Source organism: Corvus kubaryi, unplaced genomic scaffold, assembly GCF_017639235.1.
Source record: "Corvus kubaryi isolate FWS band 111438036 unplaced genomic scaffold, C.kubaryi_AGA036_p1.0 37387, whole genome shotgun sequence".
NCBI lineage: Eukaryota > Metazoa > Chordata > Aves > Passeriformes > Corvidae > Corvus > Corvus kubaryi.
In genome coordinates this window covers 13,694,760-13,719,339 of record NW_024581129.1, presented here as the reverse complement: position 1 = coordinate 13,719,339, position 24,580 = coordinate 13,694,760, and the positions used below count along the sequence as shown (strand labels likewise).

At 64.7% G+C, this 24,580-nt stretch overlaps 2 protein-coding genes across 4 annotated transcripts in view; one reads left to right on the top strand and one right to left on the bottom strand.

The window, feature by feature from the left end:
• CORO7 (coronin 7) overlaps positions 1 to 24,580 on the top strand; it is a 35,908-nt gene that overhangs the window by 6,597 nt on the left and 4,731 nt on the right. For 2 of the 3 annotated variants that reach the window (XM_042037713.1, XM_042037714.1), the window contains exons 6-9: positions 453 to 529; positions 1,720 to 1,770; positions 9,434 to 9,520; positions 9,757 to 9,839. In XM_042037713.1, the coding sequence (XP_041893647.1) occupies positions 453 to 529; positions 1,720 to 1,770; positions 9,434 to 9,520; positions 9,757 to 9,839 (298 nt within the window). Of the gene's footprint in view, positions 1 to 452; positions 530 to 1,719; positions 1,771 to 8,910; positions 8,975 to 9,433; positions 9,521 to 9,756; positions 9,840 to 24,580 lie in introns of those variants that run through there. The other variant, XM_042037715.1, reaches the window with a different exon arrangement.
• On the bottom strand, positions 15,750 to 22,915 carry VASN (vasorin). The gene is made up of 2 exons (XM_042037721.1): positions 22,788 to 22,915; positions 15,750 to 18,412 (listed from the first exon to the last, which is right to left on the bottom strand). Exons 1-2 carry the CDS (start codon positions 22,898 to 22,900, stop codon positions 16,393 to 16,395), a joined length of 2,133 nt encoding a protein of 710 aa, XP_041893655.1. The 5' UTR covers positions 22,901 to 22,915; the 3' UTR covers positions 15,750 to 16,392.

Here is a 24,580-nt window from a genome sequence, read left to right as displayed (position 1 = left end):
CCCCACAGCCCCTTGTGCCTGTGTTCCCCTACGCTCTGATGCAGTGGTGTGAAATGCTCCGATACTGCCCAAGGTGTCCATAGGAGCTCTGCTGGGGATCCCCTGTGTGACAGGTCCCTCTCCCTGCATGTCCCAGGGCGTGGGTGGATGTGGGTGGTTGCTGACCAGCCTTGCCAGACCTCAGCCACCCTGAGGGGGAGAGGAGGTGAGTAGCAGCACAGGCCTGTGGCTTTCCCAGGGCTCCTGCTCTTGGTCTCCAGCTGCCAGCAGCGCAGGGATGCTCCCTGCACGGACACAGCAGTGTCCCACTGGGTCCTGGCTGCCACCAGCCCTTTGGAAAGGCCAGGTCATTTCTCCTGGGAAATATTCTGGGGGGGAGAGTGATGGCTCCTGCCCTGTCTGCAGGAGGGACCCTGCTTGATCCTGGCCCTGACCCTGCTTTATCCCCACAGTCCTGGATTCCCACGGGGACCAGCTGCAGAGCCTGACCTGGAAGCGAGACGGCCACCTCCTCGGCACCTCCTGCAAGGTGAGCAGTGCCCAGGGGTGACCTTGCTGTGGCACGGCGTGGATGGGCTGTCTGCCAGCTGCTGGATGCACCCTGATCCTGGGGAGCACCCATTTCACAGATTCCCAGAATGGTTTGGGTTGGAAGGGCTCTTAAAGCTCGTCTCGATCCACCCCCCTGTCATGTGCAGGGACACCTTCCCCTAGCCCGGGGTGCTCAGACTCCATCCAGCCTGGCCTGGAACACTTCCAGGCATGGGGAGCGTGGAGGGACGGTAAGTTTTGGGGTGGAAAAGGGCAGGAGCGGGGTCAGCGAGCCCGTGGGGAGGCGGGCAGGGAGCAGCACTAGATGGCGCCGGCCGCTCGCTGCGGGAGCGCCGGGAACGCGCGGGGCCGCGCCCGGCGGGCGGGGCGAGCGTGCAAATGAGCGTGCAAGGGGCGTGTGCAAGGGCAGCGTGCGAGCCACGAGCTCCCCAGGCCGTGCCCGGAGGCTCGGCAAGCCGGTCTGAGCACACAGCCCCAGCCAGCCCCAGGCTGGAGCGCAGCCCGTGCCGTGCCGAGGGAGAGCGAAGGGTCTGCGGGGGAGCCCGGGGGGAGCCCGGAGCCCGGCCCGGCGAGCGGAGCCAGGCTGCTGGATGAGTCGGAGTCCCACCTCGTGGCTGGAGCCCCGGGCCGAGCGTGCGGGCTCAGGGCGTACAAGCCCAAGCCGTGCCAGCTGGGGTGCAGATCAGCCCCCGTGCCGTATGGCTCTGGCTGGCAAAATGCGTGCTCCCCAAACAGCACCCTGGCAGCAGGGCTGGCACCCGGGCACCCCCTTGCTGCCTCTGTGCCCTGCCAGCCTTGCCAGAGGGGGTCCCATGCCCCATTTGGTAGAGGGGTGCCAGGCAGGAAAGGGCTCATTCCCCTACCACTGTCAGGATGGCATCTGAGGGTCAGGCTCCAGCCCTGGCTCTACTTTGAAGGCTCCCTCCTTCTCTGGGACCAGTGTTGAGGGTGTTGGGTCCTGGTGAGGCTCTGGGGATGCTGGAAGTCCACCCTGCCCGTGATGTGGGAGGGCACAGTGCAATCCATCCGTAGGGATAGGCACTGCAGGCAGGAGAGTGATGGGCCAGAACGGGAGGGCTGCTCACTCCAGCCTTCTGCCTAATGCATCCTGACATCCCGCTGGCCCCGAGGTCCTTAACCCTCCTCTGTTTTCTTTTATCTCACCAGGACAAGAAACTGCGGATCTTTGACCCCCGAGCCGGCCCAGCTGCCTCCCAGGTACTGTCCTCTCTGGATGTGCTGCAGGCAGCCCTGCCCGACCCGTTGCCTACAGGGGCGTGGGCTTTGGTCCCCCAAACCATCCCAGCCCTGGCTGGGCTTGGGAGAGGCAATGTGGAGGCAGGGGCTGAGGGCAGGGGCAACAGGGCTGTCCTCTTAACCCTGATGGGGTTTGGCAGGAGTGGCCCCTGCCCTCCCACCAGGCCAGGGAGCACTCCCAGAGCAGCAGCACGTGCCAGGCGAGCTCCGTGGGTGTGAGGGCTCTGGGCTCTGCAGGCTCCTGGGCTCTGCCCTGCCCTGCGGGAGCTGAACCAAAGGCTCTTGGGGATGAGGACCCGCTGAGGGCGAGGGCTGGGCGGCCAGATCTGCACAGCTCAGCAAATAACAGTGATTAGGAAATAAGTAGAGACTTTAAGCCTTGACGTCAAGTTCAAACAGCCTCTTATTAGAGGTTTCCTGTGGTTTGGGGGCTCTGGCTGCAGAAGGGGCTGGAAGCCTTTGGGAAGGGAGGGGTGCAGTGGAGAGCAGGGTGAGATGGCTGCAGTGGACTCTGTCATTCCTGGTGGGTCTCCTGCTGCCTGTGGGCTCGGGAAGCCAATGGCCTCTGGTGCCAGTGCTCGGGCACAGTGGTGACCCCAGGCACTGACAGAAGGGAGCCGGAGCTCCAGAGCTGCACCAGGACTTTCCACCTGCTCCTGCACATAACCCAGGTGCTGAGCTCCCCTAAGGCCCCTGGGTGCTTCCTGCAGTACAAATGATGCCCTGACCCTTCAGGAAGCCTTATAAACACCCCAGCACAAAAAATAAACACAAACCCAGTGGTGACACGTGCGGATGAGCCAGAGCAAAGTGCTTCCAGCACTCCAGCGGCCGCCACGATGCTGTCCCGCTCCAGTTGCCACTCAGCATGGCTGGAAGATCCCACTCTCTACTCCAAAATTTATCCACCACTGGCCCCAGTGCTCCCCTCCCCTCCTGGCCCCCCTTCTCCCCCTGCCAGACCTGTCGGCTTGTCTGATGGCGGAGCTGTGAGTGCGATGGGCTCGAGCCAAGTCTCCTGGGGAGGGTGGACTCTGTCTCGCTGAGCTATTAAAAATAACGTGTGAATGATGGTGGCTGTTCAAAGCAGGCAGTTCACTTCCCTCCACTGCTGTCTGATCCAGCCTGGGGCCGGCACTTCACGTTTGCCAAGAGAAATATGCACCTTCACTGCCGCGGCCCTGCCCCGGCCGGCTCGCAATGGATGGAGATGTTTAGTCTTGGAGAAGTGCTCTGCTGAAGGGGAAAACTTTAAAATGCCATAAATCCTCTGGAAGTTTGCGCAGGGCTTGCTTAGCCAAGAGGAAAAACGCTCCTGGGTTTTGTTCTTTTCTTTTTTCCCCATTGCTGGAGGGCTGGGTTAGTTGGAAAGGCTCCTTCTCCCCCTGGGCCAGCACGGTTACAGCACCGGGTGATGCCGGGGTCGCCGTGCAGTGCCAGCACTTCACAGGCTCTGTGCTTTGAAGTTGCCTGTTTTTTTGCAGAGGTGAGCTGCTGGATGCGTTTTCCAGCTGCGCTGGCCCCCGCAGCACCGTGGGCTGGGTTTCCTTGAAGCCAGCACAGGGTCCCGCTGCTGGCTCACCCCGGTCCCTCTGTGGAGCCGAGAGCTGGCCCCGGGCTGCTCCTCCGGCTGGGCTTCTTAATTTGCCAAGCCTGCCTCATTAAACATTCCTTTTTTTAGAGCAGGGGAAAAGAATGAGAGGGAGCTAAAATAAGAAGCTCAGGGAGGAGGGGTCACTCCTCCTAATACCTGGTGCTGCTCTCAGGTACCATGGATGTGGCACACATGGGGTTGGGGACTGAGGGTGGGTGACAAGGAGGGTGACTGGCAGGCTGCCCACACCCTGTGGCCATGTCCCCGCCAGGGCCTGACCCCCTCTTCCCGGCTACGCCCGTGGCAGCTATTTTGAGCATATCCCAGCAGTGGGCAGACGTGTGTGACACAGCATGGCCGGGGTCTGGCTGACCCCATGGTGTGCCTGGTATGTACCCGGGGCCATGATTTCCCTTGGGAGAGCAGTGGCCTCATCCTGCTGGATCCCTATCCCTTTGTTGCATCCCCTTTGTGAGCATCAGGGCTGTGCTCACACCCTATTGCTGCTCTCTGTGCCCTGAACTGGCAGTGGAGATGCCAGGGCTCCCTGGGTCCCGCCGTGCCACCCCACACACCCTCTGCCGCTGCCTGGCTGGGTCCAGGTCCAAGCACCACTGTCCTTCCAAAGAATTCTCTGAGCCCTGTGCTCTGCTTTATCCCCTCACAAGGCCGCGCTACCCCGGCCGCCTGTCCTCCCCTCCCGCAGGGTGGTGGTCGCCCTCCTCGCCTTGGCCCTCCCCCTGGAAGCGAGTCACGTCCTCTCCCTTGTGGCTTCAGCTTCTGCTCTTCAGTGTCGCTGTTCCCGCCCTCAGCCTCCTGCAATCCCTGTGCAAACCCCACCAAAGGTCCCTCCTGTGTCCCCCTGGGCCCTGCCCTTGCTGGGACAGGGGACACAGGGCTGAACAGGAAGCTGGAGCACCGGGAAGGTGCCCATGCCCAGCTCATGCCTCAGGTGGGTCGCCAGCACAGTGTAGGGCAGTGATTCGGGTATGCCGTGGGCTACTAAGGTGGCATCCCTGCTTGCCCACTGCCCCGGCCACCTTCCCCTGCGTACAGAGCCCATGGGCCACGTCCTGCTCCACACAGGCTGGTGCGAGGGGCTGTGTGTGCATCTGGCCAGCACCTGGTTCCCGGGACAAGCCCGGGACAGGCACCGTCCGTGTGGAGCGGCCGGTGGGGGATGGAGAGGAGCCGGCTCCGTTCTCACGAGAAACTTCCTCCGCCAGTGTTTGGGCAGGGCCGGGGGCGAGGGCCAGCGCACGCCCCACTCACGTCGTAATGAGCTGTGCTAATGAGCGGGGCCTGGGCTGAGGGCGCCTGGGGACAGCTGGGACAGTGTCCCTGGGGGGTTGTCCCCGCTGTGGGTTTGTCCCACCAGCTCTTGGGCTGTGCTGGGGGCAGAGTTCAGTGATGGGGAGCAGCCGGGGTTCACAGCCCAAGCACAGCCGGTGCTGTCGCAGCCCTGCTCAAGGTCCTGGGGGGAAGAGGGACTCCAGCCCCTGTCCCAAACCATGGCCACCATCCCATGGGCCGCATCAGCCCTGCCACAGTGGGAGATACGCCATGGAGAGGGTCCCTGGGTGCAGTGTGGCCATGGTGGGAAGGTGATGCTGTGGTGGGGTGGAGATCCAGGTTTGGGGTGATCTGGCTGTGCCCAGAGCCAGAACTCTGTGGACCCTGACATGTCACCTCTGCCCCAGATCCAGCTGTGAGCCTAGGGCTGGCTGGGGACCACTTGTCATCATCAGGGGAAGGCGCATCAGGACGTAGAGAGACTTGAGCCTTCCTCCCACTGCCCCATCATCACGATATCCCACGCTGGGGTCACCCCGGGGGTACCTGACTCCCAGCCTCGGCAGCGGCTTCCTCCGGGCTGGGGGAAGGTCCACAGCATCCCACATTCCCAAGGAGACCGTGGGAAGCTATGAAAAAGTTGGCCTGACTCTGGGCAGCCTATTTATAGCACCGCACACTCGGCGCTCTCATGCTTCTGTTCCCCAGCGTAGCTGCACGGGACTGTTTATATTTCCTCTGCTCTGCTTCCCCCTCGGCCGTCCTTCCCAGGAATGCCGCTTGGTATGGCAGACATGGGGAAGTCGAGGAGGATTCGGAATGAGCCAGAGGCATCTCAAGGGGTGCGGGTGTGCGGTGGCACCAGCTCGCCCTCGCCTGGGTGCCCGTCCCTCCCACTGGGAATGGCCTCGCTGGCCCACAGGGTTGGCATCTCCATTACTGGGGGCTGGGGTTCCTCATGGTATTTCAGGAGCCCCAGCCTGTGCCTGACCTGGGACTCCTGGCAGGCTCCTACTCCCAAGGGCAAAGGTGTTTTGAGATTTGATAGTATCATAGCAGGGCTTGTGGGGCCGGTGGCTGCAGGAAGAGAGGAGAGGCAGCAGAGGAGGGGTGGGTGTGATGGGTGCTGGGTGCTGCAGCCTGCTCACCCCCATGGCCAGCGAGTCCCCCTCTCCCACCCAGCAAGGGAGATCCTGCTCCCATCCCAGCCTTGTGTCCAGGCATCTGTGCCCAACGGGAGCCCACCCACCTTCCTGCCCTTGCTGGGCCCACAGCATCCTCTGGGACATGGCCATGGCCTCACCAAGGGCAGGAGGGGTTGGATGGAGCAGGGGGGCTGTGCTGGCAGTGGGGGGAGAGGCAGAGCCTGGTGATGCCCAGTTCCCCAGGGCACGGGGGCCTCACAGCAATGCTGCCCTGGCCAGTGGGATCAGGGAGATGACGTGGGCAGGAGGGGACTTGTCCTGGTCCCTGCCCACTGTGACACACATGCCATACACCTGGCAGAGGGCACGGCCAGTGCCGGCAGTGTGATGGCTACTGGAGCAACCCTGCTGCTCTGTGGGATCCCTGCACTCCCCTGGGGCAGGTGACAGTTCCTGGTCTCCTCGAGCTCTGGGCAGAGACCAGGAGTGGGGCTGGCCTGGGAGAGGCTGCTCTGTTCTCCTGGTTACCTCTGGAGTAACTGGGATTTGGCAAGGGAAGGAGATCACTCACATTCTTGTTCGGAGAGGAGGATTCGGTGCGTGGTTAACCCTCTCGGCTCCCGGGAAGCCGTTCCTCCTGCTGCCCACAGCCTCGTGGGGTGTGGAATGAGCAACGGCTTCCCCACGTGCATGGACCCGGGGTGGGTGTCTGTCCCCAGAGTCCCCCCCAGTGCCCTGGCCAGGGGAGACCCCTCCTGCCCTGGCACCTCCTGGCAAAGGGATAGCTCAGCTTGGCACTGGTGCCTCCTGTGCCCACGCAGATCCCGCTGCTGGGGTTGCTTCCCACGGGGATCAAATGTCCGTGGGCTGTTAGCCATGCTCATGGGCTGTTAGCCACAGGCAGGGCTGAGCTGTCTCAGCCCTGCCAGCCCCGGGGGCTCTGCCAAGAGCAGAGCTTGGACCCCCCCCGGCCACCTCCCGCCCGTCCAGCCCCAGGTCTCTGCCCTGGGCTCCCACCTCCGGCTCTCCCTGCCCTGCATCCGGCTCAGGGTGACGGCTCCCGGGGAGACAGGGATCGCCTGGGAGCCGGAGCAGCCTTGGCTTTGTGTGGGGCTCTCCCAGGCAGCCGCGGAGCCGAAGCGGCCGCTCCCTGCGGGCAGCTGTTCCCAGCTCCCCGACCCCGCCGCATCGCTGCCAACAGCTGCGCCCGACACGCCGGCCCTGGGCCCCCGCAGCCCCCGGGGCTGCACGGGGAGAAGGGCTGGGGACCCCAGCCTGCCTAGGAGGGATGGGTTGAGACAGGGAGAGGAACGGAGCTGGAAACTCTCCCCATGCAGCCGATCTGGCTCCGAGGAGGGGGCACAGGCTCCCCCCAACCCGATCTGCCCAAAACCGGCTGGGCTAGACCCGTGCAATGGGCGGGAGGAGTCTGGGCTGCCTGGGCACTGGCAGGGAGCTGGGAGGCTTCCTTGGATCCCCGCGTGCTGGCCCAGAGCTGGTGGACTCCTTGCAGTCTGCCGGGGGCACAAGCGGCTCAGGAGGGACGCCCGTCCCTTGGGTTGTGGCTGGTTCCCTGCTCCAGGGACACGGGGCGTTCCAGCATCACTCCGGGAAGGGTGCCAGGGTCTCTGCCCAGCTCTGCCAGCCCCAGGGGTCCACAGCAGCCCCACGGGTGTCCTACGGCTGAACCACACCAATGTCCACCCTCAGTGCCAGGCCATACCGCCCCGTCCCTGCCAAGACCCTCCGCACCAGGGGAGCTGCTGTCCGCACGCTCACCTCTGGCAACATCTGCACAGGCTGAGCACGGAGCAGCCCAGCCTCCCGCATACTTGCTGCCATACGTACAGCTCAGCCGGGATGGAACTAATGCAGAAAACATGGCCCTGCGCCGCAGCCGGCACGCCGGGGTCTGGGAGTGCCGCGGCAGCACCCTGCCCTCGGCCAGCCCTGCCGCCGCCCCGGGGCTGCCACCGCCGCCAGGGGGTCCGGGACACCCGCGGGACCCCGGGCCGCGGAGCCGGCGCCGCCGGTTATGGGATCCGCAGATGTTGAGCTCTGGCTGCCACAGCCGCACGGCTCAGGTGCAGAAGTGCTCTCCTGGCTGACGCGCGGGCTGGCCCCAGCTCCTGGAGTTTCCATCCCTCTTGGCACCGATCCTGGGACACGTTCCTTTGTCCAGGTCCTTTCCCTGCCGGGTGCTGGGTCTGCTGCCAGCGTGCTGGTCGTGGGGGCCAGGCCCCTCCTGCCCCACATCCTGGCCCTGTGGCTGGGAGCGCCAGGCTTGGCTTGGCCAGCGCTGCCTCTTCCAAGTGAGCCGTGTTTGTGCTGGCAAGGCAGCTGGCGTGGTGGAGCCGGGGCAAGGCAAGCTTGGCACCGCACGCCTGCTCCCACCCTGGCTCTCTCCAGAGAGTGGCATCTCTCTGGGGCTGGAGGCTGCTCCAGCAGAGCTTCTCCAGTGAGGGGAGGGAGATGCGGCACCTCCGTGCCCCCTCTCTGGCTGCCACGGTGGCAGAGCCTCGCTGGCGGTCACAGTGCGGTCGTGGCCGGTGCTCACAGTGCTCGCACCAAGGGGGACGCAGCTCATGGGCTCCTCCGTGGGCACCATCGCTGCCCACCCCACCCCTCCTGCCCCCAGCCTGGTGCCCCTGCCCTGCGCAGAGGTCCCGGAAGCGCCGTGCCGGGTTTGGCTCTGGCAGAGCCCTCCGCTTTCCCTGCCAGCTCTGAACTCGTTAGCAGCCAGTTCTTGGCGCTCCTCAATGAGAGCGAGGGGCTGCGAGCGCTGCCTGTGCTGTGGGCCAGGGCTGGCTGCCGGCTCCCACTGGGGCACCAGGAACCGCAGGGCCCATCTGGGGACCACATGGGAGCCGGGAAACACCCGCTGACAGCCCTGTGGAAGCTCTTCCCCTCCCGTCCTCAGCAGGACCAGGATCAGGATGTGGGTTGGGGGTCCCAGCCTCACAGGGCGCCCAGGGGAGAGGTGAAGCAGGGTGCAGGGGATTGGAGCAGTCTGGGGATCATGGCCAGGCTCAGTTTGCCGTGTGTTTCAGTAGCATCTGGGCACACATGGGGCACCCAGCTCCTGGAGCCAGGATTCAGCATGGATAAAGAGCCCGGGGATGCAGCCGGGGAAGTAAGTCCCTCTGTCATCATCGCCATGGCAGAGCCTCCTCTTGTGCCTGTGGCATGGAGCAGCTTCCTCGCAGCACTCTATCCCCCTCACCCCAGGTGACCAGGTGTGGGGAGAGCCCTGGGGACCCGGGAGCCATCTCGTGCCCTGTCACACTCACGTTACCTGCTGCCACCCTCCACTCCTCACTGGGAGCTGGGCCAGCTGCTCCACAAGGCAACCACGCTGCCACGGGTGGGGGAGGCAGGGCTGTCGCTGCTTGTGGGCTGTCCCCACTGCACTGTCCCCAGGGCAGCTCTCAGCAGAGCCGGGAGCCAGCACTCGGCTCCACGTGCTCAGCCCCAGGGCAGTTCACAACCACGGCTGGTGAAGCACACATCCCCTCAATGTGTCCAGCGTCCCCTCAATGTGTCCAGCGTGGCTGGCAGCAGTACTGACAGCCCTGTCTCCTGTGCCTTGCAGAGTGTCCCGGGACACGACAACAACAAGGACTCCCGGCTGCTCTGGATGGGCTCCAGTGATTGCCTCATCTCCGTCGGGTTCAGCCAGGTACGGTCCTTGCCAGAAAGGTGGCCCTGGCACTACTGGGATGTTACTCCCCGTGGCTGCTGGGCCAAAGCACCCCAAGTGCCCAGGACAGGCCTGTCCCCCTGAAAGCAGGAGGTCCCCTCGCCAGGTGCCCTGGCCCTTGCTGGGATGGCGGAAGGTGGCTGGGAAAGGCGGTGGCACCGTGGAGCCATGCGGGCACCCCAGTGCCCACTGACACCATGTCTGTGTCCCTGCAGATGCGGGAGCGAGAGGTGAAGCTGTGGGACACGCGACGGCTCAGTGGGGCGATGCTCACTGTGGCACTGGACACCTCACCTGGGTAGGGATGGGGACTCAGCATCAGGTGGGAGGGTGGACAGTGGAAATGTCATGCTCAGGGACCCATCAGGAGTGTGGTGGTGGAGCAGGAGCTGGCAGAGACCTCTTGGAACCAGCAGCACTCAGCCACAAAGCTGGGGACAAAGCTGGGGACAGCACAGCCACATCCACATCACCATTGAGTGAGATGAGAGGGCAGAGGCAGTGCTGGCGAGGGCACAGAGGTGTTCTGTGGTGCCGTGGTGGGTGGTGGCACTGCTGGGGACAGTGTATGAGATGGCTGCTGGCTGGGTGGCCTTGTGCACTGGGGCAGCACCACAAGATGCTGCAGGCGAGTGAATTCCTTTGGAGCTGCTGGAGCACTGGAGCAGCTCAGCCCTGGCCTCCCACTCACGCCGTGCTTTGTGCTGCGGTGCCGTGGTGGCTGCCCAGCCAGCCATGGCCAGGCCAGTGCTCACCAGGCACCCCTGGGGAAGTGGAAAAGGAGCTTTGGTGGTGTAAGGGGTCAGCGCCCCTTGTCATGGCACGATGGAGCCGTCTCCTGTCTGCAGGGCACTGCCAAGGCTGGGAGCGCTCCAGTTAGACCTGGCCTGGCCTCTCCCACACTGCCCAGTGAGCTGGCCTGGCGTCACCGTGTGGGCAAGGAAATGGGAGGAGGAGGAGGCTGTGCCTTCATCCCACTGGGGTGATTGGGGTTTGGGGCACAGTACTTGCTGGGATGCACTGGAAGCCACCAGCTCTTCCCAGGGCTGCTGGCAAAGCACTGGGATGCTGGGACCCTCACTGAGTGCAGGGCTGGCTCTGTGATGGGCTGGGATGCTGGGGCAGGCTGGGTGGTCGGCAGCCAGTACAGGGCCTCTGGCAAGGGGCTGAGTGAGCTGTGACAGCCTCTTGGCTGCCCTGCCAGCATCCCCCACACCGGTGTCAGCTCCAGGCCAGTGCTGGCAGCAGCCACCACAGACAGCAGGGGAGAGGACCTGCCCTGGGCACGGTGGAGTGGTGTTGGTGTTGTGGAGCAGGCAGAGAGGCTGCCTGAGCATCCCCTCATGCTCCTGCCAGCTCCCGGCTCTCCTGCTCACCAGCTCTGCCAGCTCAATGAGCAAAGGCCGTCATCAGTGCCCAGCGAGCGCTCTCAGGGTGCTGCAGGGGGATGCCCTGGGGTCCATTATTGCTCTTGGCGGAGAATCCAGTGGGAATTACCCCGAATCCTTGCTGGGCAGGGGGGAGCCACCCAGGCTAAATGGGATGCAGGCGCGGCTGTGCTCGGCCCCCTCAGCACAGGCTGCAGTTATTTTGGCTGCCGGGTTTATCGGCGCAGGAATGCGGCTGGCGGGCGCTGCCTGCGCGTCACGCCGGGGCCCTGCCGGCCGCGGCTGCGTGGCGGGGCCAGCCGAGAGAGGCTGGGGGCGGAGGGGGGCGAGCGGAGACCCCCCCCCCCTCGTGCTGGGGAGGTGCTTTTTTTAGGCAGCCACGCCGGGGCCACCGCGCTTCCAGCCCCAACCACTCCCGCCTGTAAATCTGGCAGAGATGACAAATGGCGGAGGGGGATTTGGGATGGCTCCCGGCGGAGGTGCCGAGCGGGGGATGTGTTCTCCCTCCGGCAGAGCCATCCCGAGCAGGGCCGCGACACTCAGGAGCCGTGGAGCCGCGGCAAGGGCACGGGGTGGATGGTCTTGGGGTCACCAGATCACCCTGGAAGCACTGCTTGGGGCAGACTTAGAACTGGGGGACAGGGACTCGGCCCCCTGGGGATGGCGGAGCAGCAGTGGGGCTGGCTGTGGATGTCCGGCGTGGCCGTGGGTGCCCAGTGTGGGGCACGGAGATGTGTTGGGCCGTGCAGCGGTGCCGGCCGTGCCGTGAGCGGGGCGTGGGGAGCTGCAGCAGCAGCAGCAGCAGCTCGTTGAAGCTCTTTGAGGAAGCAATCAGTGGGCGGGCAGGAAACTCATACCATTCATTACTGACGCCAGGCCGGCAGGAAGGGGAGTCCGCATCCCCACCGCATCCCCACCGCGCCCGCCGAGCCGGCACCACGCGTCCCCGTGACACCCCAAAGCAAGGCCAAGGCGTGCCCCAAGGCGGGGGTCACCCCAGTTTGCTCATCCCAATGCCCACAGCCACACCAAACCCTTCAGACTGGTTGTGCCCCCATCCAGCATCCCTGGAAGAGGGCAGAGTGGGAGGCACCAGCTCCATGGACCTCCACATCAGCATGTGCCTTTTGGGGGTTCTCCTTCCCAAATCCTGAGCAGGTGAGATATTTCCAACCACACAAACATCATTTTCAAAGCACCCCGAGCGTGCCAGGGCCGTGCTTAAGAGCTGACCTCACCAATGCCCAGACCCTGAGGGAACAGGAGGTGGGAGGTGCTGGTGGCCATGGCCCCTCTCTGCATCCTGGTTCTCAATGTGCCACCCCTGGGTACCTGCTGTTCCTTCGGCTCGGGTTTTGTCCCCGCCAGCCCCCTTTAATTAGATCAAGGAGCAGCAGGGCAGGAGCCAGGAAGGGGCCTCAATAGGTTATTGTTGCCCTAAATTGTAACCAGCACCAGCGGGGTTGGGTTACCGGCTCCGACTTGGGGTCACCGACCAGACCCCGCTGCTGCACGCCCGGCGGCCGGCACAGCACTGCCCGGGGACGGTGCTGTCACCACCATGGTGACAGGAGAACAGCGGCTTCCTTGTGTCACCACATCTTTCGATGTCCTGGAAATGTCCCCAGGGAGGCTGGGGGTGCCGCGGCTGGCTCGGGGCTATGGCTGGATCAGTAGGGATGAGATGCCCGGGTCAGCAGAGGTCCCGGGGAGCCGTGTCCCCGTGGTGTGTTCCAACAGTGGGCATATCCCTGCAGGGCAGGGTGGTGGTGGGGCTGAGGGATGGGGACAGCTGGATCCCCGCCACCTTTCACAGTGCAAAGTCTGACAGAGCCGGGAGGTGCTGGAACCAGGAGCTGGCACAGCAGGATGTTTGGGGAGGGATTTGGCGGTGTTTGGCTCCCCCAGCGCTGGAGCAGGACATGGAGGAGCCCAGGTGGTTCCCTGGGGACACTGCCCAGGGGTGCTCAGTCCCTAACACCCACGCCCTGCCCCTGCCCCAGCCAAAGCCTGTGGCTGAACCAGCTCCTGGGGTCAGGCTCACAGCCCTGGCATCTCCCAGCCCCAGCCCTCATGTGCACCAGGGCACCTGACCCCACCAATGCACATGTTCCCACTGTCACCCTGCCACCTCTCCCCTGGCACCAGCTGCAATGGGACCTCAGTGGCTGGTCCTGCTCCCATCCTGCCTGGCACCCTCTGGGGCTTAGCAGCCCTTTTGGATCATGGTGGATGTTTTGGGGTTCTCTGACAAAACCCACCCCAGGAGGAAGAACCCTGAGCAGGACAGGTCCATTCCTGTCCCCATCCCTGTCCCAGCCCCCTGCAGATCCCAGAGGTGCCTGGGTTGACATGTGCTTGCCATCAGTGGAAAGGGGTTTTTCCTGCCCCGTGTTGGCTGCCACCCTCAGACACAAGGAAGGGGAGAGGCCACCCCACCCCATCAGGTGTCACCCCAGTGGGACCCATCCCCATGGGGCTACTGGGCAGCCACATGAAGGGGTTAAGGCGGGGCAACCACCCAGCCCATGTTGCCTGTCCCGTAATTCCACTGGGTAAAAACAGCCCAGCGCTGGGGCGGGATGGCAGCACCGAAATCACTCCCAGATGAGCCACAGCCTCGGTGGCCAGACGGTGCTCCCTGGCCTCCCCAGCTTTCCAGGAAGCTGATGAGCTCCAAAGCTCTTCCTGGCAGCACTGGGGGCTGTGTGATGGACACACACCTGTCCTCCCCCTAGAAAGTGTGCATCTGGACCCCTCACACTGAGACATGACCCCCCTGGGGCTCTGCTCCAGACATGGGGACCTGGGGGACCCAGGGGACCTGGCTTTGGTTTCTGTGGGGCCATGCCTGCGACTGGGAGTGATTTTTTGGGAAACCAGAGCCCTCCAGCCTTGCCACGTCAGGGTGCAGGCAGGATTTGCCCCGGTGAAGCCAGTGGCTCCTCCCGTTGTGGCTCCCCGCCGAGCCTCCATCCTGCCAGTGGCTCTGGCCGGGGCTCTTGCTTACCGGCCCCACTGGATCTTTTTTTTGGGTCCATTTCAGGGGGTTTTGCAATCCTTCCCGGCGCTGATTCAGCTCGCAGGAATTAGCAGCGCCGCACGATGTGCCGCTCGGAGCCACTCTTGGCGTGCAACGGGGCTGGCAGTGGCCAGGGGAATTTTGTGCTGGGATTCAGGAAGCCACAGGGGCTGGACAGTGCCATTTTGGGCACTGCTGCTCTCCCGCAGGGCTGCCCGGGTGCAGATGTGGGTGTGGGTGGGGGCCAAGCCCTGCCCTGGCTGCAGTGTTTCCATCACCTCCGTGCCAAGGCCGAGCCCTGCTGCCCCCCTTGTGCAGTCGGCACCCCAAAATCCTTGGCTCGGGGTGTCCAAGGGGTGCTGCACCTGCCAAAGCTGCGCCCTAACTCTGCTTTTGCCCTCCTGGAATCTCCACTGTAGCTCCATCACTCTGGAGCTGCTGGAAGCCCCTCCAGAGCAATGGAATCAGCTGAGGTGCCAAGGGGGTCCCCAGCACACACCTGGCATGTGGGGGGTCCCCTGCAAACCTCCAGCTAAGTACAAGTGGGGAAATCAGCTTCGTTAGGAGAAGGGCACATCATGGAGGGAAAGGAGGGGGGAAGTGAGGGGCCAGGAGGGGCTGGAGGGCTCCTGACGCCGGTGCCGACACAGGGACACCCCAGGGGCCGGCCTGGGCTCGGGGGCTGTGGCGGTGGCCGGCCAGGGGCACCCGGCGCGAGGCCACGGCTCCGCCAGGGACTTTTCTTCTCTCCTCCTCGCGAGGCTGGAAAATATACAAAGCTCGCAGTGAAAATATTTACACAGCAGCAATTTTGGGAGGAATTTGGGATGTTAATTTGAAAAATCTGTGGGGAGAGGACCACAATGGGCCCTTTGAGCGGGCGAGCGTGGCCATCGCAGCGAGCCGCCCGCGCCGGCGAGGGGCCCCTCCTGCCGCTGCGCCGGCCCTAATGGGAGCCAGCCCTGCCGGAAGCCCACCTGGGAGCCGGGGGGCTGCGCCAGACGGCCCCGCCGACGCTCCGCGCCCCTAATTGCATCCAGAGCCGCTCCCTGCCCCGGGCGAGCGGCACCGAGGGGCCGGCGGGGTCAGGGCCGTGGCCTGCGGCGGAGCGGCCGGCCCGGAGCGGCACGGCGGTGACCCTCGGTTTCAGCCCCGCGCTGTGCTCGTTCTCTCCAAATCAAACATACCTCGGCGGGCAGGGCCCCAACCTGGAAAATTCCAGCCCGAAAGATAAAGGATTGGAAAACGATTAAAACCAGAGGGTTGGAGCAGAAACCACTTGGCAGCGGGAACCTGCCGAGCGTCGGCTCCCAGCCCACCCCGCCAGGGCCAGCGCACAAAACCGGCTGTTCCTGGGGCCGGGCAGCGGGGGTTCTGGCTGCGGCCCCCGGCCTGGGGGGGCCACGCAGGCTGACACTTGTCACGGGCGATTTGGGGGTCCCGGTGCCGCCGCGGGTGACGTCAGGAGGTTGGGCTGGGCTGTTTGTCCCGCAGCTGGCCCCGGAGCCATCTGGCAGGCGGGGAGGGATGAAGTAAGGCTGGATGATGCTGCAGGGCAGGGGCTGATTTGAACCCCGTGGCCTCTGTTTTGGGAACACCTCCCCAGCGCCTGAGGTGGGGGGCAGCGCCCTGGGGGTAAGAAACGCCCAGAGTCGGGAAAACTCCCCCCTCCCTTGCCCTGACTCATGCTGGCGTTCGCCAACAACAACGGGAGGACACGGCTGACCTTCCCGCTCCTCTGCAGGGGACACGCCGCGCTGCCCACACCCCTGCCTGTGAAGGTGCTCAGGGCTGCACAGAGCTTTTCGTTGTTGTTATTTTAATTATTTTGGGTTTTTTTTTTTACAAAAAGACACCCTTCTGATCTGCCTTACAAAAGAGATGTACACAAACATGTACTAAAAAAAAAGTTTTCCCAGAAGAAATGGGAAATAATGGTGTATAAATATTCTCTCTGAGTTCTTAAAGCTTCAATTCCCAGTTTGCCTGCTCAGCACTTCCTTTGGCCCGGGGGGTCCCGAGGGTCCCAGCACCTCGGCCGGGCCATATTGCTGACATCAGCTTTCAGGGAGTCGAGTCATGGGCCATGCTCTGCTAAAGGACCCTTGTTACCAGCACGTGGGCATCCCTCAGCCAAGTCACAGCAGCTTTCTCTTCAGCAGGAGCTAAAAAAAGTCCCTCGACCCCCAAATTAACCCCCCCGCTTCTCTTCTGCTACCCACGTTCTAGGTAGAGTCACAGAAATCAAGGCACAGAGCAGTAAAATTCGTGTCTCCTCCTGAAGCATGGCAGCATCTCAGAAATTGCACGTTTTGGGATTGGGGGGTTTTCTTCCTCAATTCAGTCAGCTCCTTGGCAATCCGTATCCCAGAGGGACATGGCCAGGTGCTGCCACTGGAGCTTGGCCCTTCTGTGTCCAAGGCTCTGGCAGCCCTGTGAGTTCAGAAGTAGGAGGGTTTGAGCCCCGGGGTGTTGTTGTTGCTGGGGTAGTGTGACTGCATGAGCGGCACCTCGCACTCAGAGCCACCAGAAAGCATCGCTGCCTCCGGCACCTTGCAGCTGTGGCTGCTCAAATCCCCGTTTTCCAGGCAGGCTTTCACCCCTTCCAGCTCCAGCGGGCCAGTGTCTACCCCAGCGCCAGCGTGTGCCTTGGCCCGGCGGTGCCGGCGGTAGTACATGGCGGCGGTGACCACCACCACCAGCAGCAGCGCGGCAGCCAGAGCAGGGACGAGGATCAGGGCGAGGTTGGGGTCCTGGCTCTGGGTGACAGGGGAGTGCTGCTGCAGGCTGAGGGGCAGGGTCTGTGCCTCGGCACAGTGCTCCTCCTTGGGGACCTCCCCCAGCGCCCCGATGCAGACACGGTAGGTGCAGTTGGGTTTCAGCGCCCGCACCGTGTACTCGGAGAGCGAGGCCGGCAAGCGCAGCATCACCGGCCGCTTGTCTGGCCCCGACAGGTTCCGGTAGCTCAGGCGGATGCCCTTCAGCTGTGCCTTGGACTGGACATAGTTGTGCAGGTCCACTTTGAGGGAGGTGCTGCCCACCTGGGCGATGCTGACCCGCCGGCTGGGCGGCAGGGCTGGTGTGCCTGGGGCTGGCGTCGTTCCCCTTGCCTCCACCTCACAGTACACACCGGCAAAGCCCACGGGGCACAGGCACTCCAGGAGGTTCTGTGCACTCAGGTGGCAGGTGCCACCATTCAGACACGTGCGGGGCGGGCAGATGGGCGCCGGGGGGCTGGTGGGGGTCGGGGCGCCGCTGAAGGGCACCAAGGTGGAGCTGCCCTGGGGGTCCCTGGCCCTCAGGGTGGGTGCGGCGGTGCTGGGGGGCGGCGGTGGGCGGTGGATGCTGGGCAGCGGTGTAGGTGGTGGCAGCGTGGTGGTGCGGGGCGTGGTGGGCGTGGGGGTGGTGGTGGGGCAGCCGAAGTCAGTGTATTGCAGGTGGTGGAGGAGCTTGCCAGAGTTTTTGGGGGGGAAGTGGCAGCGTGTCTCCTCAGGGCGCCGCAGGACCACGCCGCTGGCGTTCACCCACTGCACCAGCCAGCTCATCTGGCAGATGCAGTTGAAGGGGTTGCCGGCAGCTGTCATGGCCCGCAGCCTGGAGAAGAAGGTGGAGAAATCCCGAGGGATGGTGTTGATGTTGAGGTTGCTGATGTCCAGCTCCTGGAGGTTGTGGAGGTTCTGGAAGTCCTCGGCCGGCAGCTGGGAGATGCGGGCATTGCCGGCCAGGCTGAGCCTGGTGAGGCTGCCCAGCCGCCGCAGCACCGCTGGGACACGCTCCAGCAGGTTGTCAGAGACGTCCAGCTCGTGGAGGTTGTTTTGGACCTGGAAGAGCTCCTCGTTTAAGCTCGTCAGGCCCAGCCCTGCGATCTTTAGGGACTCGATGTTGACGGCATGGAAAGCCCCTGGTGCAATGGCAGGGATCTTGTTCCAGCTGATGTCCAGCAGCAGGAGGTTGGGTAGGTCAAGGGGTGGCACAGCCCTGAGCTGGTTGTTCTGCAGCTTTAGCTCCAGCAGATTCTCCAGCGTGTCGAAGGCAGCAGCATGGATGTGCTGGATCCTGTTCCTCTGCAGGTAGAGCCGTTCCAGCAGCCGCAGCCCATGGAAGGTCTCATTGGTGATCTCCTGCAGCTGGTTGGAGGACAGGTCCAAGTTGACGAGCTCCGTCAGGGGCTGGAAGATGTTTCTCTGGATGCTGGTGATCTTGTTTTGCGAGAGGTCCAGGAGCTGGAGGGCAGGCAGCCCTGCAAAGCTGTCCTCGCTGAGCGCTGTGATGCCGTTCTCAAAGACGTAGAGGGAGAGGGTGCTGGGGGGCAGCCCCCGGGGCACCGTCTGGCCCCGCCTGGCCGCACACAGGATGGTCTTGGGGTCTTGGCACTGGCAGCCCGCAGGACATGCCCCGGCCAGCTCCCCATGGGCCAAGAGAAGCAGCATGCAAAGGATCAGCTGGTTCATGGTGTCAGCTCTGCAGAGAGACAAGTGCAGCCAGGGTTAGGGGATGGGCCCTGCTGGGGGGTATCCAGGCCTGGCAGGGCTGTGGGGCACCTCTGAACCTCACTCTGCCTCCAGGGCTGGTGAGAGTGAAGCAGCACAAGGACTGCCCACCCCACCTCCATGCTCCCCCCTCCCCAGACCCCCAGGATTTGGGGATGTGGTACCTTTGCGCACCCCAGGCTCTACCGTGAGACATGTCCCACTGGTATTGGGGCCATCTTCGGTGGGGCACCAAGACCTTTCCCAGTACTCAGAAGGGCCCCAACCTCCCCAGCTGCTCAGCAGGGTGCAAATCAAACACAGGGGATGCAGAGAATCAGAGCACCGGGAAGGGGTGGGAGCCTGGCCGGCCTCCCCTGCATAGAGCTCAGCTTAACCCTTTGCTTGTGCTGCCGTCCCAACAGCTGCACCCTCGGGGGCTGCTCCTACCCAGATCACCAGCAGCAACAATCCCTCTTGGGGACAGGGGCACCCTGAGGTGACCCAGGCCACAGAGTGTGGGGCTGGAGGAGCTATTTGTGTCCTCACAGGGTCCAGGGGCTCATACGCCCAGCCAGCCCCTGTCCCCACAGGTCACCTTGCTGTTCCCCTCACTGTTGCACTCCAGGGACTCAACACAGGACCGTGGGCTGTGTCCCTGTCCCTTGAGGACTGGGTCAGCAGGGATGGAGGGAGGAAGCTCTGGCTGTAAGCAAGGCTGTAACCACCCCAGCCCCAGCTCCCCATGGATGCCCTGGCCAATGTCACAGCCACTGTGTCCCACAGGTCTCCTCTCTCAGCCCCATCTTTCAGCCCTTTTAATGACACCAGGCTGGGCCAGAGACTCACAGTCTCCTGCCACTCCATCTCAGGGTCAGGGGGAGGTGGCAGAGGAGGGGTCCCTGGGCAGGGAAGAGGCAAACCCTTCCCCAGCCCCATCTGTTGCCACCTCCTCCCTGCTCAGAGCTGTCGGAGCTCCAGGCAAACGCCCCCCCTGTGGCTCACAAGGGGCCCCCGCCGTGTGTGGGGGGCTGCAGGTCACACAGCAGCACGTGCCGCCTGCCCCGGCCCCATCAGCAGTGCAGGGACACCATATCCTGTGCCAGGAGGGTCTGGACCCGTGCCGTGTCCTCTTGTCCCCCTGCCGGGGTGTTGGACAGGGTTAACACTGCGGCCGGCTCCGTCCTTGCCTCTTACCGAGCGGCCCCCCTCAGGGTGGGGCGAGCCCACGGCTGGGCAGGGTCACCACAAGTGCCTGAGTCACTTGGCCTGACCGGCCCTGCCCTGACATGACCTGTGCCGTCAGCCCCTGACACTGGGGAGGAGCTGTGCCACATCCAAGAGGTCACTGTCACCCAGGGGTCACCATCACTGCATCCCCTCCCCAGCGCCCCCAGGTCCCCCTGCAGTCAGGCTGCCAGCAGAGTTAAAAACACAACATGGAGACCCTGGGAAGTGCTTTTTGGAGCTGGGGGCAGACCCAGCACCCCTCGAGGTGGCTCCAGCAACCAGAGCGTGCTGGCTGGTGGGAGAGCTCTGGGTGCAGGGTGCTGGCATGCCAGCAGTGCCACGGCCATGCCAGCCCGCCCGGGTGGGCAGCGCCGGAGCGGGGCCAGGCCTGCGGGATGCTGGCGGGGCCGGGGCTGGTTTTGCAATGCCAGGGTCGGGTTTCGCTGACGTGTCCCGTGCTGCAACCAGCTGCTGACTCCAAGTCTCTCTCGTCCCTTTAATTAGGCTGGCATTTCCTCCCCGCCTGCCAGGCTCCGGGCAGGTTCGGCCAGCCCGGCCACGGCCGCTCATCCGCGCCTGGCCACGAGCGCCGGGCAGGCTGGCACGGCCCCGCAGCCTCCGCCACCGCCCCTCGGCATCGCCCGCTCCGCCGGCACACGCCAACATCCCGCCCGCGCCCCGCCTCCCCGGCACGATGCTGTTTCAAGGCAGAGAGGAGTTAACTCAGCCCAGGACACCCCCCAGAAACGGGGGGCAGGGGAACAGCCTCCCCAGGTCCTGGCAGGGTCCCCAAGGGCGGAGAGGGGGCCCCGTTTCTGCTGGAGGTGTTGGGGCCGCCCTGCCAGCGGCCTGCTGCTGCCTTGGCTGGGCTCCCCCACGCCTGCACCGCAGATATTTGCCGAATTATTCATATTTTCCGGCTGCGGGGAGGATCTGGGCTCAGATTCCCCCAGTCCCGGCTCAGCCTTTCCCTGCCAGCCTGCTGGGGTGGGAGTACCGTGTCACCCCCCTTCCCTGCCTGCAGCCCCCCGGGCTTTGCACCCGCCTCCTGTTTTCAAGGACGAGGCCGATGCCGTCCCCGCGCTGCAGGGTGACACCTGTCCAGGGCAGGCTGGAGGAGCTGGAGAGTCCCTGACTTTCCCTGCTGCTTGGGGACCTCAGGGAAGCAGGCACAGCCGGGATGTGCCTTCCCGCACCGGCAAGTGCAGACAAACAAAGCCAGCGTTGTTGCTGGCCCGTGGGCTGCCACCTTGGCCGGTGGCAACAGAGCAGGAAGGACGGGGGCCCTGCACTGTGCGGTGACAGGGAGGAACACAGTGCCCCTGCCAGGCGGAATGCAGATGCTGCTCCCCTCCCTTACACCCCTCAAAACAAGCCGATGTCAGCACGTGCCCCCTCCCGCGAGCCAGCCGGGGGGATGCAGAATTAAGCCCTTAATCCTCCTCCCCTTCAACCCACCCTGCGCCGCCGCAGCTCCCACCTCCTCCCGCTCCCCTCCCTATTTAATTAAAGTTTCCGCAGCAGCCCCGCAGGAATGCAGGCCTGGTTATTGCATTCCCCGGAGCACTCGCCAGCTCCTCCATCCCGCTCCTGCCCCTTTGACCCGGCCGCGCTCCCCATCTCAGGTGCCGCCAAGGAGAAAAACCAGCAGAGCCGCTTCGCCGGCAGCCAAACCGCCTCGGGAGGAGCCGGAACGCCGGCGGAGGGTGGGAGGAGGCCGGCGATGGTGCCACGCGTGGCCCGGGCGGCACGGGCAGATTCCTCCGGAGTGACTGGGGCGGCCGCGGCTGTCCCCGAGCGCTTCCTCGTGCCGCGTCCCGCCGGCAGAGCCAGCCGGGCAGGCAGCGCTTGCGTCAGGGCCACCCGGCGAGGCCGGCCGGCCTTGGCGTGGTGCGGGGGAAAACAGTAATTAGTGTCATCCCTGATGGCGGCACTGCCCAGCGCCGTGTGGGCAGCGGCACAGCTGGGTCAGGGCAGTCTGGCCGCCCCAGTTTCAGCAGGATGAGACCTGTCGGCGTGGGGGGACATTACTGGGGGGCTTTGGTTGGGAAGAGGAGTCTCGGAACTGGAGCATCTCTGCTGGGATGTGTTGGCTCCCGTGGCAGTTGCCAGCCTGGGAGGGAGCCAGGCGTGGAAAGGGACATTTACCCCACAGTAGCCCAAAGTTACACCCAAAGAGGGTGACAGGCGCCAGCCCCCTCCCAACACGCGCCAGGTGACAATGAAGCACGCAGGGAGCTGGCGGCAGAAGTGGTGGGGTATCCCTGCCGCCCGGCGGCCAGGCTGGCCGGTGGCCCTGCTGGCACCCGTCCCTCTGCACCAGCTGAGGGAAACCCTTGTCGGCACCGCCTGGGGACCCGCTTGGCCCCATAGCGGGTCAGTGACCCAGGACACCAGCCCCTGAGGACAAGTAGAACGAGGGCAGCCAAACCCCACCCCAGCCAAGCCCTCCACTGAGGAGGGTGGTGGTGGACACTGCTGCCAGCAGCTCCCACCTCTGCCTGACCCCAGCAGGGGAGCCCTGCCGCCACGTCTGCCGGGACAGAGCAAGCGTGGGATGGGCCCAAGACCATGCTGGTCCCGTGTGGGTCCTGGAGCCCTTCTGCTGGCAGAGTGCTTCACTGCCACCCAGCCATGCCGGATGGAGTCATGCTCCGTCTTAGCCCCAAACACATCCCTCCCCTTGCCCGTGATGGATGCAGCACCAGGCCGAGATCCCTGGGCCAGACTCCAGTGCATCCCATGGCAAAACAGGCATAGGCAGGGACAGGGAAGCGAGAGCCCTCTGTGAACCCTTGTGGCAGCCCACCGCAGTGCCATCCCCCCAGCCCAGCCGAGGCCCTGCCATCAGCCGAGGCAGGGGCCAGCTGGGTGCCCCTGGTACAGCTAAGGCCTCGCAGGGATCAGGGCACGCCGACCCTCAGCCGAGGCCCCGGTGACACCCCGTCACCCTGCGTGCCCAGGCCACACCGGGTGTCCTACGGCCCGGCCCAGGCCCACCAGAGCCCCCCGGGCCCCACCTCCCCCTGAACCCGTGGATGCCCGCCAGAGCCCCCCCTCCCGTCCCTGAGCCGCCCCCCCCACGAGCTCCGCTGGCCGTGTGGAGGGTCGGGCGGTGTGGCGGCCGCGGCACTCACCGTGGCGGGCGGTGCGGAGCCGTGCGGGGCAGGCGGTCAGTCCATGGCGGGAGGGACGCGGCAGCCGGGCGGACGCTCCCCTCTCTGGCGGTGCCGGGCGCGGGGGGCGGCATTTAAACCGCGGGGGCGGGGCCTGCCCTCCCGCCGGGCGCCCATTGGCTGAGCGCTCGGAAGGGGCGGGGCGGGGCACGGCCGCCACCGAGGCTCCGCCCCCGCGCACCTGGGGCCCACCGGGGGCGGCACCGCGGGGACCCCCGGGACCACCCGAGCCACGGGGACCGCGGGGACATCCAGCACCTCCGGCACCCTGGAGCTACACGGAATGTCGGGACCTCGGAGCCACAAGTACCCCCCGGACATTCAGGACCTCTGAGTCACAGGGATCCCCTGTACCCCCAGGACCTCTGGGACTTTACAGTCACAGGGACCCTCGGGATATTCAGGATCTGTGATTCGCAGGGACCCCCTGGACCGACCCCCAGGACCTCTGGGACCTCAGAGTCACAGGGACCATCGGGGCACCCAGGACTTTTGAGTCACAGGGGCCCCCAGCACCTCTAGGACCTCGGAGTCACAAGGATCCCAGAGGCCTCCACAGGGACCTCCAGACCCTGTGACCCCAGGACCTCCCAGAGTCACAGGGACCTTGGGATTCCAGGAGCCTGCAGAGTCACAGGGACCTCTGGGACCCCTTGGGAACTCCATGGGCTCCCCAGAGTCACAGGGATCTCCTGGATCCCAGGGCCCTGAGGGCCCCCCAGAGTCACAGGGACCTCCAGGATCCCCAGGGACTCCATGAGACCTCCAGAACCTCTGGGCCCCCAGAGTCACAAGGATCCGCAGGAGCCACAGGACCTTTGGAAGCTTCTGGACCCTCCAAAACCTCCAGGGCCCCCCAGGATCTTCAGCATCCCTAGGGCCAGGGCCCCTGGGGCTCCAGCACCCCTGGTGTGTATACACACAGGTATAGGGGTAGATCCAGGTTAGGTATCTCCCTCATATCCCCAGCACCCATGGGACCCCTGGCAACCCTGGTAACAACAAAGGCTGGGTGTCTTTGCACCCCCAGGGACCCCCGTATCCAGTGTGTCCAGGGTAACCAGGGACTCTGGCACCGATGAGCCCCAATGTCCTGGGATCCCAGTCCCCCCATACCCCTGGCATCCACAGAGCTCCTGCCACCGTGTGCCAGGGGACAGGGGGAAAGTGAGTGGCCCTTGCAGGGCAGTCCCCATGCCTCTGTGACAGCCCTGTGATTGTGCCCAGTGCTGCAGAACAATGCTCCCTGTTCAGCATGGTGAGGATGGCACGGGTTGGGCTGGGACAACCAGGCACCCAGGGTGCCCTTGTCCCAAACCTGCACCACTGTGGTGGTGGCAGTGCTGCTGACAGTGGTCACAGCAGGGCAGGGGACCCTGGTGCCTGCCACGGGCATCCTGGCAGTGTTTGCCTAGCTTGTATCAGTCCTGGGGCAGGACCGTGCCATACCACCCACAGCTATGCTTCATGGCATGGAATGGCACGGAACAGCTTCCTCCCGTTGGCACAGCCACAGAAATGTCAACCGAAAGTAATAGATTGTCCCTTTAGTCTCTGCCTGCGGCGCTCCCTCCTCCACCCCTGCCGAGGGAAGGCACAGAGGTGGCTCTGTGCTCCTGTCACCGCTGTCCCCTCAGGCCACGGAGTATTCCCTGCGGCCCCCTCCTGCCACCGCGCATCCCTCCAGCCACGGAGCACCCTGGCTGCGGTCTAGGACAGGGTGCGGGACCGGGAGCAGGGACACGCTCCAGCTG

What these genes read in the sequence shown, in the direction of transcription:
- VASN (XM_042037721.1), bottom strand. Translation starts at nt 22,900, where the DNA reads ATGCCGCCCCCCGCGCCCGGCACCGCCAGAGAGGGGAGCGTCCGCCCG. An exon ending in GCTCCGCACCGCCCGCCACG is followed by an intron (nt 18,413 to 22,787) that starts GTGAGTGCCGCG and finishes GTCTCTCTGCAG; the next exon opens with AGCTGACACCATGAACCAGC.